Genomic DNA, 19,145 nt, shown 5'->3' with positions numbered 1-19,145 from the left:
TAAGCCTTCCTTGGAGTTAACAGAACACACTGGCGCCCCTAACTAAAGCAGCATATCTGCAAAATACAAGCAGGTCTGTAAGATGCAAAAACATTTTCATTTGCTGATGACTGTAAACAACACACATCACTGGAACGAAAGGCCTTGTGAGCTCCAGAGTAGGCGACGTACACCTCTGGAGGGGGTCCCTGGGTTACTGACAGTCCTTGAAGGTGATGGATCCCCCAGCGTACCCCTCCAGAGCTGCTACGGCTCCACACCTTAGAAGAAAACAGGGCAGTATTTGCCTAAGAGGAGGCCTTGTCTATTATTCCCCTTAATTTTTCAACAGTCTTTTTCCACTTAAAATGCAAGAAGCTGACCGTGGAGCCCAGCCCCGACACATGCCTAGCGTTCGGAGGGACCCCGATATACTAACTGGGGCAATGTTTGCATGATTAAAATGGCTCCCTGTCTAGCCTTTCTGTGGGTCCTGGTCCAACTTTTTTTTCTTCTTCCAGATTCAGAAGCTGCGGTGGGGAGAGTGGGGGCGTACTGCATGCTAATGTGTCCATATGTGAACTGCACGCAGCAGGAAACCTTAGATTCCCCGCCAGCTCATTCTAACTCCAACTTGCTAAACCCACATGTCCCAGGAACTGATGATCTCTTTGGGTCTCTTCCCACCTTCCCTCAGGGGCATCGGCACCACCTCCTTGGGAGACGGGGGGCAGACAGGAGCGGAAGGGGAAAAGGTGAGGAGCTTCCCTTGGGCAGACCTCAAACAAGGAGGCGTGTGGGCCTGGTGCCTTTTTAGGATTCCACTTACTCTGTCACCTGGTTCTCTATTCTGTGGCTGCTGCCATTTTATCTCAGGCACGTCTCTGACCTTGACCCTCTCTTTCCGCTCTAATCCACCTTCCACACCACGTCTGATCACATTTCCAATCACTCCAGGCAGTCACTCCTCGGCGTCCTTTAGCCGAGCTCCAAGGACAGTCACGGGGGTGGCGCCATGCTGCCTCTACCTCCACAACCACAGCAGACGAGACAGGAGTCAAACGCCACTCACTGAACAACCATTATGCGCCCTGCACTGCGCTGTTTGACCCACATTCGCTCATCTGAGATCCGGACAGCAGGCCTGAGCTGCCATCAGAGCCCAGCTCACTGTGGCTCTGAAGCTGCCTTCCTCCCAACACTGACCCTCAAACTCCACGGTGGCAACAGTGCCAATTAGCTATCAAGAGGGATTGTCTCCTAAATGGCAACCCTGGTGTCAATCAATGAACTCTTCCCTCAGACCTGCCTTTCGGGGGCCACCACAGCTCACCTCCTCTCTAGCCGTTCTGTGAGCTCTCGGGGCTTGGGCCTGACTCGTGTCACTCAGGAGAAGCTGGGCAAGAAGAAGGCATGGGGCCTGATAAGACTAAGACTTCAACTGTGCAGCCTTTCCTCCAAGCCTCTCACATCTGTAGGGCGGGCAGGCACTGTCCCCCATTCAGTGGAGAGGAAACCACGACCAGACAGATTAAGTGGCTTTCCCGGGGCCAAGCAAAGAAGAAATGGCTGGAACTAGATCCAGGCTCCTGATGGCCAGCCAGGCCTCTCCGTGAGGAGTGAAGCCCATGTGAGCCTTGTCAGGGTCCCTCCACCTCTGGACAGGACACGCTCCCAGAGCCTGGTGGCCCATCAGCGGGTGGGTGGGTGTCACGGGGGCCAGGGACACTCACCAGCCTGGAGCCAGATCTGTTCCAGCGTGGTCCACAGCTGCATGGGGCCCTGCTTCAGAACGGAGCTGGGCATGGTCAGCTCCGACATGGCCTCCTCTAGCCGGGAGGCTGCGATGGACGATGCCCGCTGAGAGCCTGCAGAGCAAGAGCGGAGGGGCTGAGCAGCTGTCGGAGTGCCACCCACTCCAGGTCCCAGGAGCAGGGACTGCGACGCTCCATGGGGAGACGGGCACACCGAATCAGAGCAGGTGGCCACCAAACAGCTCACAGCGCCACCAGGAGGGGCCCACCTCGTCCCCTCACCCGAGCTGGGAGTGAGGAGCTTCACGGGCAATCAGCAGCAACCCACTTCTAGGAGTCTCTCCCCAAGGAACACAATCATGAACGTGGCAAAGATGCTCGTTCTACTGCTTCCTGTTACCTTGACTTTGGCTGAAATGACTGAATGTCCAATAACAGGGACTGATGAAAAACAGGTGAGGGTATAACCACACAAGACTGTGCAGTCGTTCAAACAACAACGCACGGATGTGGACACTGACGCACAGGACGTCCAGGTTCGAGTTAGGTGAGAAAAGCAGGCTTAAAGAACGGCCACAGGGAAGGGGTAGGGTGGGGTGGGAAAAGATAAACCAAAGAACTTACATGCATATATGCATGACCAACAGACAATAGTGTGGGGAAGGCAGGAGGGGGTGGGAGCGAGGAGGAGGGCGTCAATGGGGGCAGAAAGTGGGAACGTCTATAATACTCTCAACAATAAAGACAAAAAAATTAAAAAAGGAAGGCCATATTTTTAGGAAAAAAAACATGGGCATACAAAAAAGCCTGAATTAAGGACTTTATTAAGGACTGGGTGGTGGAATTATGGGTGATTTTCCTTTCTTGTGCTATTTTTGCTTCCTGTTTTCACAAGTGCATGTTCTTCTTCTTATATAAAAATGCCCCATTTGAGGTTATGCTGTGAGGGACCCTTGGGTAGCAGCTCAGGTCAGACCCGTGCCCTCTGGAGAACCTCTCCCTGGGACAGTTCTGGGTGACGTGGGTCCCTTTCGGATGTGTGAGCTGCTGACATTTACAATTCACATGCAGTGGAAATGCGAGCACTTTCTCTCTCTCAGAGGCGAGAGGCTCCAGTAAACTCAGGAGACCTCAGGGCAAACCATGGGTGATCTAGTTTATGAGACGAATGCACACGGAATCCTAATAATTTGTTCGTGGCTCTTCCCTGTCATTGCAAGGGCGCGACGCCCTGCTCGACCACCTCCCCTCGGAGTCAGCAGCCCTGCACGCGCCCGCGCTCCTCCGATGCACCTCTCAGGTCGGCGCTGGGCTCGGCACCGGAAATCCACGCTGTCACTTCAGCGAAGGCGCAACTTGGTTCATGTCCACGGAAGTGGAAAAAAATGAGCAAGGCCAATAAATATGACTCCCTCACACTTCCATTCCCGTGACTAATTCTTCTTGTGTCTTTGAGGAATGCATTCTGCTCTCCGCAGGTCCTCAGTGAAAGGTCAGCTTTGGGCTCTGAGCTGGAAATACAAGCTCAGCGCATTCCTTCCTACTGAGGACAGCAGACCTCGACCGAGTGTAGCCTAAGAGGAAATGGCTTCTGTGCTCCATGGCGGTCATTCCACCCAGTACCCCTCTCTTCGCCTCCACCAGGAGGGAGGGTCCCTATTCTAGCTGCCAGTGTCCCAGCCCAGGCCTAGCAGCCATCTCGTCCCAGTGCGCCCTGAAAGACGGGCTGGGCAGCTCCTGAGCGCAAGGCCCTCGGGCAGCAGCTGACAAGGAGCAGGCTGGGAGGACGACTGTCCCCGTTCGAGCTCAGGCTGGGAGAGTGAGCTGTGGGCCCATGCGAGCAGCTGCCCACGGGACGCGTTCTTACCGGAGTCTGCATCGTGGGCATCGGGCAGAGTCAGGTGGATGCCACTCTGCTTCTTCAGTGTGAGGCCCTCGCCGAAGCTGCCATCCTTTTCCAGGCCTCTGGAAGGCAAGAGAGGGCCAGGCCCAGTGACGCGGAGGGCTGACGGAGCACCAACAGTCTCCTACCCAGCAGGCTCTGGGGCCGACAGTTCAGGCCCAAGAACAGAGCCAAAGCTGGGAACAGCGGGAAGGACGGAGACAACCAGCGTGGCAGGGCTCTGGTGTGGGACGCTAGATTCTGGCTCACCCCAGAGACTCAACTGACACGTGGTACTCGCATCGCTTAGACACACGTACACACACTGCCCACTGTGTGCCTCTGGCCATCAGTCTCCACTGTTCCCTGATGCCACTGCGTTTCATTCCCAAAGCTACATGCCTGCTAATGCTGCAGCCACCAAGAATGTTCTCGTTGCTCCTCTCGGTCCACCTAAACACCCCATCTTTTAGAACCCAGCCTCCTGTGGTCCCCTGCCCCTCACAGCGGCCCTCCTTCCCTGCCGTCCGTCAGCATGGATCTCTGCACCACTGCTGAGGGTCAGAAACTCTCCCTTCCTGGCCGGAAGCTCCCCAGGCCATGGGGAGGCCTTTCCACCTTTTGTTGCCCTCACAATGTGTAGCTGAGCACCAAGCACAGCGCAGAGACTGAGGACTGGCTTCCAAAGAAAGCCTGGTCCTCGAAGGCCACCAGCAGTGTCCCCAGCCCACGCCCCCAGGGAAGGAAGGGCCAGATGCCCCTCTGCCTCAGGCACCCTACCTTGACTGGGTGGCCTCCGGCAAAGGGGACCCCTGGCATGGCAGATAAACAAGCATGATGGTCTCAGTCCCCTCCCCTGCCCCAATTCCCCAGGTCCCTGCAGCTCCGACACTGCTCGGGAGGTTCCTCTTTTCTCATAGTGGGAGGCTAGGGAGGCCCCCAGCTCAGAAGGCAGCATAGCCGGTTGGACCCTCCAGCCAGCCCAGCCCTCGGCCAGGGATGCCCGTGGTCCTTGAACCTGCTGACTGGGGAGGCCCGGAGGAGGATGGGGGTGGAAAGGGTGGGAAAGAAGGCAGGCATGGCCTGGGGCCAGATGCTTCTCCCCTTCAGAGGGTTCCATGATGATGGTCCCACGAAGAATGCCAGAGCCCGGGATATTCTTGCCATCCCAACTCAGGCTCCCGGTGGCCTGAACGTGGGCCTGCCGATGCACAGCCATCTTTTTGGGCACTAGAGGAAACCCCCACAAAGGCACAGGGTGTCAGGGCTGGCTCCTGTCCTCTCCCACCCTCTCTCCTTTCTCAGGGGCACTGGGTGGTGCCAGAGACACTGGGTTAAAACCACGGGGCCACCCCTTTTCAGCTGTGTGACCCTCAGTGAAGCAGCCTTTCAAGCTGAGTTCTCAGGGTGAGTTGCCTCCTCCTGAAATGAGCGTGAGAATGTCGATCTCCCGAGGCTGCTGTCAGGAGATGGGACAGTGTGGGCAGGGGCCCAGCACGCGCTGCCTTGGGGCAGACCCACAGGTACAGCCTCTCGTCCCGCCTGCACACCCAGCCTCTGAAGGGGCCTCTCCTAGGGCTCCAGAAACGGCCCATCTTGGGGACCTGTTGCCACTTGGTTCTAGGCCAGTACACAGTATTGCTCCTGCCCTAAAGAATCTGGCAGCCAGATGGGGAGAAGAGACAGTTGAGGTTGAGCCATCAGCATGACCCAGATGGAGAGGGCTGAGCGGACGCCTGAGGCAGGTGACTGGAGGCGCCATGAGGAGGGGCATCTCAGTGGGGCCTGAGGGCAGAGGGGCCTGAGGGCAGAGGGGACTGCCGGAACTAAGCAGGAGGTGGGGCCGGGTAGGCCAGACCCTCAGGCTGTGGGTTCTGGCCTTGACCCTTAGCTGTTCCGAACTAGATTTGACAAGCCCTAGTTTCTGGCCGTGGTTCTAGGTTGAGAAAGAAAGTTTCCTATTTTGGGGAAAGCCTGGAGGGTCCTGGATCCAGGCCTCCGTCCCAACCCTTTGTCTCTAGGTAGCTGGACTGGGGGACCCCTGCCCCACCCTGGAGGTTCCCCAGGAGGAGTGATTGGGGAGGAGCTCTCCCAGGTCCTCAGATGGCAGAGTGTGAGTGGTGGCCTGGAAAAACCCAGGGCCATCCCCACTGACCCGCAGTCCCACAGTTCTTTCGCCCAGGGCGGAGCACAGGCTGGGCCCTCTCTGCCTGGGGACGAGGCTGCAGAGCTAAGGCCCGAATGAGCAGGCAACCAGCCATCCGGCTAAGAGGCGGACCCTGCCACCTCCAGGGATGAGGGGAGGCAGGCCGTGCACCTGCCCTCGCGGCCACAGCCAGTCAGCTGCAAAGCGAGGTGCATCTGAACACAGGCCCCTCAGACCAGAGTTTGGCCCTTACCTCACAGCAGCCAGGTAGCTCCTCCTTTCTCTTCCAGAAAGTCCCTCACCTCAGAGCCTTCTTCCGGCCTAAAAGAAGAAGGCCGACCCTACCCTGCTCAAGGGTTTTACTCCAAGGGATTACCCTGGGATCTCCTCTAAATCTTACCCTTAGAGACATGCCTCTGGGGACTGTAAAAGCCTTCTGGATTCCCACTGGAGCTGGCTCCCCTGGGGTCCTAGGGAGACACAGCGGCAGGCCCAGAGGCGGCGGGAGGTGGGGTCCAAAGAGGCAGTGCACCGGCCCGCATGATGCCCTTTTCTACTTTGGGCTCAAAAGCTAAACCCCAACATCCCAGTGGGTTTGAACAAAGACTTTCTGCACACTCAGCATTGACAAGAGTACCCTGCTGTGGCCCAGGAAAAACCCAGAGTCCAGGGTGGGGACTGAGCAGGAGACAGGACTTGTAGCGACAGTGGGTAAGTGGGGAGGACGAGGGGGCCCTTCTGGAATTCCGCTTCCTCCTCTTCTCTGGCTGTCAAATGGACCCAGGAAAGTGTCAGGCTCCACAGGCTGGGACTCAGGAGATCCAGGTTCAAGTCCTAGCACTACCATTTACCAGGCAAGTGGCTCTGGCAAATTATATCAGGTCCTTAAGTCTCAGTTTCCCCACCAGGGTGAGAATAACATCTGATGTCTAGGATATAAGCAGCTGATGTGGAAGACAGAGCAGCAAGCCCAGGACTGGGCCCAGATGCTCAATAATGATTTCCTTCTTACCCCTCTGAACGTCAGTCTCCTAAACAGGTCCTGTATGTACGTCACACAGGGTGTCACAAGGTTAAAATTAGACTGGGGATGTAAAAGGCTCCAGGAGCAGCAAGTCCCACACCATCATTCAAACATCCTCAGCAGGCCCTATCCACCAGGCGTGTGGCCACTCCGCAGTAGGCAGTTGCCCTGGCAACCACCACCTGTCAACTCTGGCAGACCCAAGGGACAACGACAGCCACTCACCCCATCTGGGAGAAGTTGTACAGGGTCTGCCACAGTCGCAGCATTTGTCTGCAGGTCACGAGGGCTTCCTCTGGGCCTTTCAGTACCTGCTCCAGCTTCACCTTGGTGAACAGCAGGCTGTGGGGAGAGAGCAGCAGTCAGCACACCCCCGAGGGGGCTCCTTTTGTCCTGGCTTTCCTCCCAGGATGGGACCCCAAGGGAGTCCGGCCCCACCAGAGCAGCCCCCAGTACCCTTCCCCAGCCCACAGAAGGCAGTGTCCACGGGTGTGGCTGCCTTGGCCATACCCCGGATCACTTGCTGTCTCTGTGCCTCAGTTTCTCCATACTGTGCCAGTGCATGGAGCACTCTTCTGCACTCAGCACTATCCACACTGCTCATCCACGTGTCCTCTGATCACACCTCTTGCCCCATCGTCTTAAACACTGTCGAGTGTGGTTACCAGTCTTGCTTTCTTTGCACAGCCTCTTGAACACGTGGCTGTCTTTATCCCAACATGTCCCACAGGCCCACAACGGGGCCTCTTTTAGAGACAGACCCAGAAAGCAACTCTGAGTCGAGGAAAGAGGCCCGGCAAGGTGAAAAGGTCACTCAACACGGAGTTCTGCTTTCTCCTCGCCAACACCCAATAGCTGCTCCGTGAGCATCTCCTCCATTGAATTACAAACTTTGTTTCCCAGCCCTGGATACATGAGGACACTCGTGTTTGATATGATCAAAGGATTCTTCTTTGAGTTTCCTAAAATAGACGGGTCCCTTTACATATTCACTAGGGTTGAAGCTACACGAAGTCCTACTCAGTCACTGTGAAGGGAGCGAGCAAACTCAAATCTTTTTCCATCTGGAAACCACAGGTCCTCTGACGTAAGTGGTGTGGGGATGCAGCCTTCAGAGGGGCCGGGAAGACAGGGAGACAGCTGGTTCCACTGGGAAGCTGGGCTGCAGGAGGGGCAGATGGCGACCCTCCTTTGCCCAGGACACAGCAGACACCTTTGCAGACCAGCTCACCAGGACCTGGGTGGGATCTGGACACCCTGCTGTGCCAGGGGTCACACTTCCAGTTGTGAGATCTGGGGACACTGGAGGTGCCAGGTATCCATCTGGGAGCTGTCCCCTCTGACCTTCTCCCTCACTAGGGTCCTGGCCTCCCCTGCCAGGGGCCTCCAGGCTCACCAAGGACTTTGGTGGCCTCAATCTGCTCCTCTCTCCTCACACCTTGTTTTTCTTCTCTTTTTTTTTCAATTGATTTTAGAGAAAGAGGAAGGGAGAAGGAGAGAGAGATGGAAACATCGATGAGAGGGAACATCGATCGGCCGCCGCCTGCACGCCCCCCACTGGAGATTTCGTCCACAACCTGGGCATGTGCCCTGACCAGGAATTGAACCGGTGACCTCTTCTTGGTGCATGGGTCGACGCTCAACCACTGAGCCACACCAGCCGGGCAACACCTTGTTTTTCTTTGATTGAGAATAAAGAGGGTGGAATTTCCCCAGCCCTCTTTTTAGAGGAAGGGGTTTGGGTCTGGGCAGGTATTATTCTTCCTTGCATTTTCTCAAACATGCAGGAGCCTTTTGTACCCTGTGCACAGGGTGTCCCCCCCACACATACACTGGGCCTCTCCTCTACATTGCTGTCCACCCCCCATGCTGGGCTTTAAACCTCACCACCCTCAGGAAGCCTTCCCAGACTCTCAGGATGCCCTGCTGGTCCCCGCGGTGTGGCCCGCACAGGCTGAGCGGGAATGTGGTCTCGGCAGTCCGGTGGGCAGCTGCTGGGGAGAGCTGGCCCTGCCACCCCTGCTCCCCTTTCCCAGATCCTCCAAGGGGCCACCACTGCCCAGGTACTGGGCACTGCTTTAGGGAACGTGAAGTGGAAGATATTTCTGCCTTCAAGGTAACAGTCAGTGCTGCAAACGACAACTTGCCCAGAGAACCAAGTGCTATGTTTTTGGGTCAGACTCAGTGCCAGGAAAAAACAGAGAAGCGGTCTTGCTGGTCTTTGATGAACAGGAGGGTGCGATGGGATGCAGTTAGGAGTGGGGAAGAGAGAAGCATGGGCCTCAGGGGACCGTGGCTGGAGCAGCTGTGGGTGAGAAGTGAAAGCCCCTTCCTGGAGGAGCAGGAAATTCCAGGCTTAAGTCCACTCCAAGGCTGTCCCTCCCCTCAGGCACCAGAGTCCCCTGGGCAGGCCGCTGGGGCTGGGCTGGCTCAGGGACAGCTCCTGGGTGGACCTGCCCTGCAGCATTCCTCTAATCTCCCCAGAGGCACCTCCTCTTCAGCGATGTCCTGTCGGCTAAAATGCCTCCCCCCTCCTGCTCCCTGCGTCCATCCGAGACCCAGGATGGGGCCATGCAGACCTGACCAACCATGTGCCTGAACAGGAGTGACCGGCATTACAGTGACTGCTACCAACACAGGCTGCTGCTGACATTCCGTCAGCACGAGCGACCCAGAGCAGAATTTCTCAACCCAACCACATCCTTTTGGGGCTGGGCAAGCGTTCCAACAGCCACCCTCTGGTCAGACCTTTCACTTCCAGACCCTGGGAGGCTCCAGATTAGCTCCTGAGATTTCCCTGGAGTCACAGTTCAGCACTGCCAGTGAGGTCTTCTTCGACAGCAAGTCCTGTTGCGACTGTCCGACATCCATGCAAATGCCTGTGTGCGCCACACTCCGCTCCTGCCACCCTTCCACATGACCTCGGGGAGCCACGCACTGCTCAAGTGGGTTTCAGCAGCTCCCTGAACGAAGGACAGGCTCCTGGACTCATCCATGCTCTGCTTCATGACTTGCCTTTCCTCCTGCAACATCTGGCCGAGTCCTAGCCAGATGTTACCTGCTGACTGTCCCCATGGGGGCTGCACATACACTCCTCCAGGGGAGACGTCACCAAGTCGGGATGTGCTCACCCACACACTCACTGGCATGCCTCTCACCAAGGAAGTCTCTCCCCTCTTGCAACAGGATCAGCAAACAGTTCCACTCTCTCTGGAGGAGCAACTCACTGCTCTTCTAAGACCATCAAACCCCCGGGCTTGTTGGAGCACAGGGCTCCCTCTCCGCCCCATCTGCCAGGTTGGGTGGCTCAGTTCTTCAAACAATGGCATGAGAAGGCTGGCAGAGCCCTGGTGGGGACCTTGGCTGGTGGGGACACTTTTGGGCCACAGCCCCATCAGAGTACTGTGCTTCCTGGGTGGGCCCTGGGGAGGCTGCTGGGAGGGGGGTACGAGGGGCAAGCCCAGCTGCCCGACCCCTGGCATACATATTTTATATACCGAATGAACCTAAACTGTCCTCTGAAGGAAGGAGTCTGAGGATTTTAAAAAGCTCACTATTTAATCTTGTGGCTCCCAGTCTCTGAGAAGTCCTGGTATGATCACCCTTGTCCTTCCCTGAATGTTCTGGACAGTCTGCAGTTAGCACTTAATTACATTACATATATATATATTTCTTTTTGCTACACAGGCTTATGAGTTAAATAAAGAAGACAAGCTCATGTCAAGCATTTTTAAATTCAGACACTGTGGAAGCAGTCTGTGGCCAGTGCCCCTCCAGATGGTAAAGCCACCATTTACTTTGTCCCATGTCTCGTGGTGGGTCCCCTGCCTGCAGGCCAGGGTCCTGCCTCCCTCCTAGTGTCTTCCTAGCTCCCCAGTGCCTGGCCCAGAACTGAGCACAGTGTCCGCTCAGTACTGTGGAAATATGTGTCGCTACAACCATCCGGCCACAGTCTAGGTCTTACAATCCGTGTTAAATCAGATCTGATTTCATTTTTTTTTTTAATCCTCACCCGAGGACATTTTTTTTTTTTTTTGATATTTTGTTCAGATAGAGTGGGAGGGAGGGAGAGAGAGAGATAAACATCGACGTGAAAGGGACACATCGAGTGGTTGCCACCCACACGACCCATCCAGGGCCGGGGACAAACTGCAACCGAGGTACGTGCCCTTAGCGGGAACCGAACCCGGGTCTCTCCGGACCGCAGGCTGACGCTCCAACCGCTGAGCCAAACCGGCCAGGGCCAGAGCCGATTTCTGACACCACGTCCCGCTGCCGGGCCTGGCTGGGAAGGCAGGACAGGGATCTGATCGCTGCTGTTCACGCTGCGGTGAGCTGGACTCCCACAGCCAATGAGCAGCGCGCTGGCTGCTTCCATTTTAAGCTGCCCGGAAGCAAAGTCGTACGGGGCCTGGGGAGGAACAGGGACTTCTGGACATGACAGGAAGATGCCTGGCTCCTTGTGGCTGGGGATGGGGGGTGGGGGGGGTCTTCATCCCAGAGGACAGTCACCCAGGCAGAGCCAAAAGAACAACCGGGAAGAGTCTGGACAGGAAGGCCAGGAATACTGGACCCAGCAGCCCGTTCACACCCTGACCAAAGCCATTCCAGGACAGGAATGGCCACAATGCTGTCCTCAGACCCTGCACTGTGACCTCGCTCAGAGTGGACAGACCCGGATTCCCAGGAGTGAGACACCCGAGCCAAGTCCCAGCTCTGCGGCTGCCAGCTGGGCATGTCACAGGTTCCAGACCTGCAAAAGGAGCGAGGTCTCCTGCCCGCCTGCCCAGGATCCCACAGATGAACTTGGAGCAGCAGCTGAGCCCCCACAGCTGCGTGAGGTCCTTCAGCACAGGCCTGTGCCAGGCTCAGAGAAGGGACTCCTGCTTTGAACCCGCTGACCTAGCAGACTCGGAAAAGCAGTTTCCAGGTGCCTCTGAAGGCTCAGAAAGGCCCCGAGCTCCTGGCCTGTTCGGCAAGGTGGGTGGCCCTCCTCGTGGCTCCTGAGCCCCAGACTGGTATGAGAAAGTAAGAGGATGGAGGGATGGACAGAGTCACAGCAACCTCGGCCGTGACCCCCTCTTGCAAGTACTTTCCTGTTTTTTTAAGCTGTGGAAGGCCATGTGGAATAAACACGGAGGTCCTCTCGGGCCGCACGCCCTCGCCATGCCATTGCATCTGAAGGCAGATGTGAAAGTGAGTGTCCCTCCCGAGAAGGGCAAAGAGCGAGGGTCAGTGTAAACACGCCAGGCACTGTCCCACCCAGGGGTGAGGCTGCTGGGCTGCCGGGAGGAGAGTCCGGGCCCCGGCCCTCTCCACAGCCCCATCCAGTGGACACAGCTTGTGCCCTGGTCCTAGCAGAGAGGTCGAGTGCGACCCCAAGCCCACTTTCTGAGAGCCCGCACCCCCTCTGAGAATGCCACCAAAACCTCGACAGCCGGCGGGCACCTCAGCCCAGGTCTGTGCTTCCTCTGTGCTCAGGTCAAGGTGGGGACCTGCCACCTCCAGAATCACATTCGCGGTCCAGTTTTGTGGGTGGGGAGGGGGCACCACTGCTGAACAGTGAAACATTTCAGCCCTGCAGTCTGTCTATATGCCTGCCTTGTGCGGGCTGCTTCCTCCTGTGGGGGAAGACAGAGACCCGTGAAGTCACTGTCTCTGGATGTCACCACAGGTCACCAGCTTTGCCAGGCTTCCCTATCGCTCTGGCCTGGACAGATGATGGAGGTTCCCAGGGGAATGTGTGGGCAGGTCTGGCATCCGCCTCCTCTTCCTCCCCGGCCTGCTGGGGCCCGGCCTGGCCTGCACCCCTGGGGCAGGGGCAGGAGCAGCCTGCTAGGTATCTGTCAAAAGGATTGAGACTTGCAGCCATTCCATTTGAGGCAAAGACGAATCATTTCTTTCCACTGCTGGGAAGAGGAAATATCTTAGGGCGAACCTCCTCAGAACTAGGTGAACGCGAGCCTTTCCAAACCTTTTTCTAAAAAGAGTTATTTGGTGAATAAGGAATATTTTTGTGGCAATGGCTCTGGCTAAGCAAGCACTGTTTTGGGGGCAGAGGTCATCTCATCCATCCCCCCTTTGCAGGAGTCTCTGATCTTTCTCCCCTGTGTCCCTCCCTGGCCGCTCACCCCTGCCCCCCACTCTTGGTGGCAGAACAGAGCTGGCTACAGGGAAAGACCGGGGCTGTGTGGGCGGCAAGAGCAAGGGGTCCATGTTTTTATTTTCATGTTCCTGAAAGCAGCTCCCTATAAAATCACTCAGCATGAAAAATAAACACTTGAACACAGTAACTGCCGTGCACCTGAGGGAGCCACCTGTGACCCCTGGCTCACTGCCTGTCACACAGGAGACACTGTGCAGAAACACGGCCTTTGGCTTCAGACGCTTCCAGGCCCTGCCGCTTCCTAGCAAGTGCCTCCAGCTCTCTGAGCTCGGCCGCTGCGTACAGCAGGGACAGCGATGGCACTGCCCAGCAGAGCTGTTGGAGGCCGATGGGCAACAGTCGTGTAAAGGCAGCCCGAGTGCAGTCACCCCGCAAGAACGGTGAGCTGCCATCCCCAGGCCGCTCACTCATTACCAGTCTTCTCGGCCAGATCCAGCGCTCTGGCAGGGACCGCCGCTTTCTTATTTCTGTACCCCCAATCCCCAACCTAAGGTCACTGAGTGGATCTTTGCTGGCTAATGGAAGATGGAAACTGAGTCACAAAGACTCACTGGAGAGCTGTGGGCACTCCCAGGATCAGCCACTGCAAGGAAGTGAAGCTGCAGGGCGTCCGCGGACTTTCCACTCTCCTTGGCCCCATCCGCAGTCACGCGTTCGCTGGGCCCTGGGCAGCTCGCCTGACCCCTCTGGCTCCTGGCCATCATGGGAGCCCTCCACATGGCTGCAGGGGTGGCAACAGGTGTGGCGAATGCACAAAAGGAGGCATTATCTCTTTAAAGGACAGTAATTAGTAATTCCAGCGGATGGCTGCACTGTGCTGTTTTAATGAAGTGTTCTATTTTTACAGAAAACATATAATTGAGTGAAAAAGCAGGCTATTCTCTGAGTCAGGCAACCACACCTCTGGAAAGTCTAACTCCTCGGCCAGGAGGCCGAAGCCTGCACACAGCATGGGGTTCTGCAGGAAGTGGGCCCCATCCTGGGCTGCCCCAGGTCCAACTCAGTGCTGGTGAAAAGCAGGGCCCACGTTTGATGACCCAAGTTCAAATCCCAGCTCCCCTTCCTCTAGCCATGTGATCCCACGCAAGTCACATAACTACTCGGAGCCTCAGCTTTGCATCTCTAAAATGGGGATGACAGTATCTATTTGCCCTGGGGGTTCTCATGTGGAAATAATATACATACAGGCCCAGGCTGGGGGCTGGCATTTCATAAAAGGTTCAATCCACAGTCGCCCTGTCATGATGACTTACCTAGCCCGTTAGGTACAGCTGCTTACTTAACGCCCTTCGTGGCCCTGTTCCTTTATCTGTAAAGTGGGAATAACGGTAGTTCCTATACCTCCCAAGGTTGCTGAGGGGCTCCAATGAGAAAATGCAGGTACTGGGTGTGCTGCTGTTTTATTACAGTAGGCCTTCGTTTATCACAGTTAGTCAGTTCCAGACTCTACCGCAATAAATGAATTTCCACGAAATAGGATTCTTGACTTATATACAGTCGTCCCTCGCGACAGAGTGAAGCCGCGAAAGTCGAAGGGCGCAGTGACGAGGGACGACTGTGTTACTGAAGCTTGTGGGTCAAGCATCCCAGGGTTGCTCAGCTCCTCAGCTGGTGTGGGTTCCGGTTCTGGCTTGGCCACTCATCAGTTACCTGACCTTGAGATACCACTGAACTTTCCCATTAGTTTCACCTTTAAAGGAGGGGTTTATAAAAACTAAGACATAACCAAACCAAACCAAAACAACAACCAATCAGGGCAAGGGGTGTGAGCACCCCTGAGGGCGGCAGGACACCAACATCCCCGTGCGTTCCCTTCCTTCCCATGGTCTACCCACTGGAAGCTCTACTTGGGTGCTGGGTGCCCAGTTGTGGGCTCCCAACAAGGGGGTGGGGGAGGCAGAGGACAGGTCACAGTTTCCGCCCTAGAGGTGCTTCCAACCTCAGGGGAAGCTCAAATAATATGTCTGAGGCAATCCGGAAACAAAACAGAAGAACCAAGTACTCAACTGAGAGGTTCAGCTTTGAGGAACATGCAGGGGCGTCAAGGCAAGTGGAGTTGAGGGGAGCCTCTGAGGATGGGCGGAGCAAAGTGAGGTGAGCAGGGTACCCTAGAGGGCTGGACTGAGGGGAGGTGGGAGGGGCCAGCCTGCCCAGGCACACCCCCCCTCTCCAGGACAGGATGGGGCAGGAAGAGGAGGGGGCAGCTCCTCTGAGTAGAAGCCCACTGCCCCCTGGCCCCCTGCGCTGATCCAGGCTGTAGTCACCAGGCCCTCACAATGGCCCGGAGCCTGGCCAGGAATACCAGGGCTCAAGGAAGGACACAGGTCTTCCAGGCTCCTCCAGAGTCCATGCCTCCGGGACAGACTCCACCAGGGCAATTAACTGATTAAAATCACACAGGTGCTCTCTGAGGGTGTCATTTCAAAGCTCTAACGAGAGCAGGCCATAGTCAGGCTCGGCTTTATTACCTTCCCATGGACTGACTCCCGACGTGAAAGGGACCCTCCCTGATGGCCCCTCTTCTCAGCCCTAAAAACCAATGATTTTTCCTGGGGTCTGGAGGATCACACTGACCAGAGTTCCCTAATGTTTTAAGGCTCACACTGGTCTTCCATCTACCAAATTCATCCAATGTGATAACTTGGAAGCTTTACAAATCACCAGCCTGCAAGCTGTGCTTACTGAGGTCAGCCTCTCCTGACTTCACAGGGCCGGCCCCACCCGGAGGACAGCCCACACCCAGTGCCCGCCTCGTGGCTGGCTGGCTGCCCGAAAAGACCTCTCTGGCTGACTGAAGGCCTCCAGGCCCACTTCCTTCAGCTGCAGGCCACCTCCAGTTACCTCCAGATGACTCCAAACACAAATTCATGATCTTGAAGGATATGAACACAGATTACGCAGAGCCATTCCATAACCATTCAGGGGTGGAGGAACTTCCAGAAGGAAGGTCTTCAGGTGGAACAAAGGTAGGTTCCCAGCTAGGTATAAGGCACCAGGAAGCAAACACCTTGGTCCTGGTTTATGATCTCTGCCCATCGAGTAGCCCCTCGGGGCCTGAAGACCATCCTCGGGGAAGGGGAAGGCAGCCCCGCCCTAGGGCATGAATGCCCTTGCCCTCTCTTTGGGGCTGGGCCACGCCTGCCAGAGAATGGTGGGCCCGGGCCCCAGTGCCTACCTCCAGCACAGGCTGAGAGCAGGGAAATCAAGGAGTCAGGAAGCAACGGGCTAAAACCACTTTAGAGCAAATGAAGAATTCCTCTTGGCAAAATCTGCACATACCTCTTTCCTTTCCTTCCTCTTTTCCCCAAACAAAAAACGAAAGTTGGTCTACCCCCCTAGTCTGAGTGTGGACGACCTGACGGGATCTGACTGCGGTGTCGCGCAGAGCCAGATCACAGGGGGCTGCGGGAGCAACCAGCGAAGGGAAACGCTGAATGTCAAACCAGCTTAGTGATGAGGAGCTGACCTTCGGGGGAGAGAGCCCAGTGCCAGTGATTATGCTTGGCTTAACACGTCTCTCAGCCACACAGCCTGCAAGTTTAAGCTATGGCTCTTGTCCCCAGCGGGGCTGGAGCAGCCAAACATGTTTAATGAATGCAGCAAAGTGATAAACTAGGTTTGTGCTAATACCTTTGATTCCAGCCTCCTCACTGGAAGGCTGGTATTTTAAGCATCCTTTTGATCTACTGCAAGTCCCTAATAACATCCATCCAATAAACACACTGGGTTTAAGTCAGAAATGTTGACAGGGGCCCCAGGACCCTGATCTGCTCTGGGGAATGCACCGCTATAAATATGTCACGTGCCACTTGAGAAAAAGGTGAGGCGGACAGGTAGATCAGAGAGGTGCCCTTGGGGCCAATGTTAGCCTTAACCCGAGAAGGCTGAGGTCTGGCCTCAGCCAACGCCTAGTTATCAGCTCAAACATTTTCCAAAACAGCTTAGGTTTCCCTGGGGAGATGGCTTTGATGGCTCCCTTTGTTTACGTGCTACGAGCTGCAGCTTGTCCAGAGGGCCACATTGTTCCTGCTGGGGAGTGCCCCCCGGGGCTGACACACCTCCCCCAGGACTGTCCAAGTCCCCCTGGACCTGCGCTTGGCTGGGCAGAAACTCTCACTAGGGCCTACCCTGACCCACAGGATGGAAGGAGGCAGCCTTGGCATTGAGGAGTTGGGCAGGGCAAGCCAGCTGGCTCCTCGGACTCCAGCCCTATGGCCTGGGCTTTCAAAACCGGCCTGGCAGGCTGCCAGGCCTGGGGTGGGGGCAGTGACTGACAGGCTGGTTATTGGAAAGCTCCCATCATTAGCCCAGGAATGTTGTTTGGTTACTATGGCGACTTTCACTACAAGCAGCCTGACTAAAGCATGAGGAATCTGTTACCTAAAACCAGAGCCGCAAGGAGCCCTGGGCTTCAGGAACCACACTCATCAGGCTGGTCCCCTTTGACCCCTATTCCTGCCCCTCCCCTCAGGGCCTCCCAGCTGCCTCCCACACCCAGGACCCGGAGCAAAGACTAGCAAAGGCATCTCCAAGCTGGCGCGGGCCCTCTCACATTCCGCGGCCCAGCCTGGCTCGCAACCAGGTCCACACAGGGTGGCTGCTGCCCCCATGAGGCCCCCTGCAGGCTAACCAGCCCAGCCTGGCCAGCACATGGGTCCAGGGCTTAGTGAGAAGCCCTCGGGATTTAGGAAGCTGCTGAGTGTCTGGTTCCCACCGTTCCAGGTTCACACTGTCCCTGCGGCCATCAGTCTCTGCCTCATCACGTTCCTGCCTTTTTAAGCTGGCGCTCCATTAACTAAAGGTCATCCCGCAGCACGGAAATCAAGATCCTCCTCGCTTTGCTTTCTAATCCCTGAACTCAGGAGGATTTTCAAAAGTTCAACTCCACGAAAGCTGGGTTTTCCCCAGGAGTCTTGAAACTGCCTGTAGGAAGAGTGGCCACTCGGGCAGCTAAAAAGCATAAAGATCTTTCACAGCATGTCCCTGCCTCCTTCCTTACCCTCCCTCACACAGGACACCTCCACAGCCTGGCCCACGGGCACTGCCCTCCCTAGGCCCCAGACTGCAGTCTTACACTCTCTGTGGGCCGACTAGACCCCTCGACAAGGCTGTAAACCAACGGCAAGACCTTCCTGCCTGAGGCGCACAGCAGACGGGGAAGCAGGGGAGGCAGACAGATGTCAGTCTGTTGGCAGACGAGAACGCGAAGGCGTGGAGAGGGCGAGCGTGCTGCTGGAGGGACAGAGGCCAGGGACAGGATGGACTCATGCAGACAGGGGTCCACTGCACCCCCTAACGCCCTCCCCTCCCCAGGCTTCCTCCAGCCCTGATACCCCTGCCTCCGCTTTCTTCACTGAGTCAGGCTCTGCCGCTTCTAACAGGCCTCGGCCACCTGGGACGGCCGTGGCAGGAGCTCAGGGGCAGACAGACGCGGCCGTGGGCCTCGAAGTGCCCCCCTGACCGGGGGAAGGGGTCTGGTATTTCTGTTTTGCTGCAGTGATGTTTACGGGACCGGTCATTTAATTAACTGCCGTGGCCACAGCTGGAGCCACAGCTTGTTCCCAGAGCAGGGCGCAGCTGGAGGAGCAGGCCGTTTCCGCCGAAGAGCAGTGACGTGCTGCAGTGATCCCTGAGCGGTAGTGGGCTCAGTGACATTTCCTGCTAATCCGCGGGTTCTGGACTCGGGCTTTCATCTGTGGGGAACAGTATCGACTTCTTTGCAAAGAGCCATGGTCACCCTATGGTCACTTCAGAGCTGTGTGGAGGGTGGATTTTCCACCTCCACTTTTTTAAGATGGATTTTTTCCTGCCTAAAAAACAGCAATGTGTTCTCAGTTCTGGAGGCCAAGAGCCCCTATATTTTTCCAGTTAGTTCTGCGCCTCTTAGGGCTGCTCAGATCAAGACGGAGCTCCTCACAGTCGTGGGGGTGAGGGGCTCATGGTGGCCCAGAGGCAAAGACCCTGTCACTGCTTCTCTACCCCACGGACCCCAAAGTGCAGATGTCGAAAGTGAGGCACGTGGGAGATGGGACGCTCTGGTCCCCAAAAGCCCCACTCCAGCCTCTCTGCAGTGATCAAGGAACAGAAGAACCCGAGGAGGCCTCTGGGGACGGGACTCCAACACTTTCCTTCTTGGGCTCAGACCTCAGAGGGGGCTTCCTGCGCAGTGACCTGCAGAGTCTGGATGGGGGAGC

General features: G+C 56.5%; 1 protein-coding gene across 2 annotated transcripts in view; it reads right to left on the bottom strand.

Annotated features, from left to right (window-relative positions):
• The window catches only part of TTC7A (tetratricopeptide repeat domain 7A), a 113,559-nt gene that overhangs the window by 18,029 nt on the left and 76,385 nt on the right, over positions 1-19,145 (bottom strand). For both annotated transcript variants that reach the window (XM_036262356.1, XM_036262357.1), the window contains 3 exons: positions 7,011-7,127; positions 3,601-3,698; positions 1,713-1,847 (listed from right to left, as the gene is read on the bottom strand). In XM_036262356.1, the coding sequence (XP_036118249.1) occupies positions 1,713-1,847; positions 3,601-3,698; positions 7,011-7,127 (350 nt within the window). The remainder of the gene's footprint in view (positions 1-1,712; positions 1,848-3,600; positions 3,699-7,010; positions 7,128-19,145) is intronic.

This window comes from Molossus molossus, unplaced genomic scaffold, assembly GCF_014108415.1.
Source record: "Molossus molossus isolate mMolMol1 unplaced genomic scaffold, mMolMol1.p scaffold_m16_p_15, whole genome shotgun sequence".
In the NCBI taxonomy this organism is placed as follows: Eukaryota; Metazoa; Chordata; class Mammalia; order Chiroptera; family Molossidae; genus Molossus; species Molossus molossus.
The sequence above is the reverse complement of the archived record's forward strand: the minus strand, read 5'-3'. Positions and strand labels throughout refer to the sequence as shown.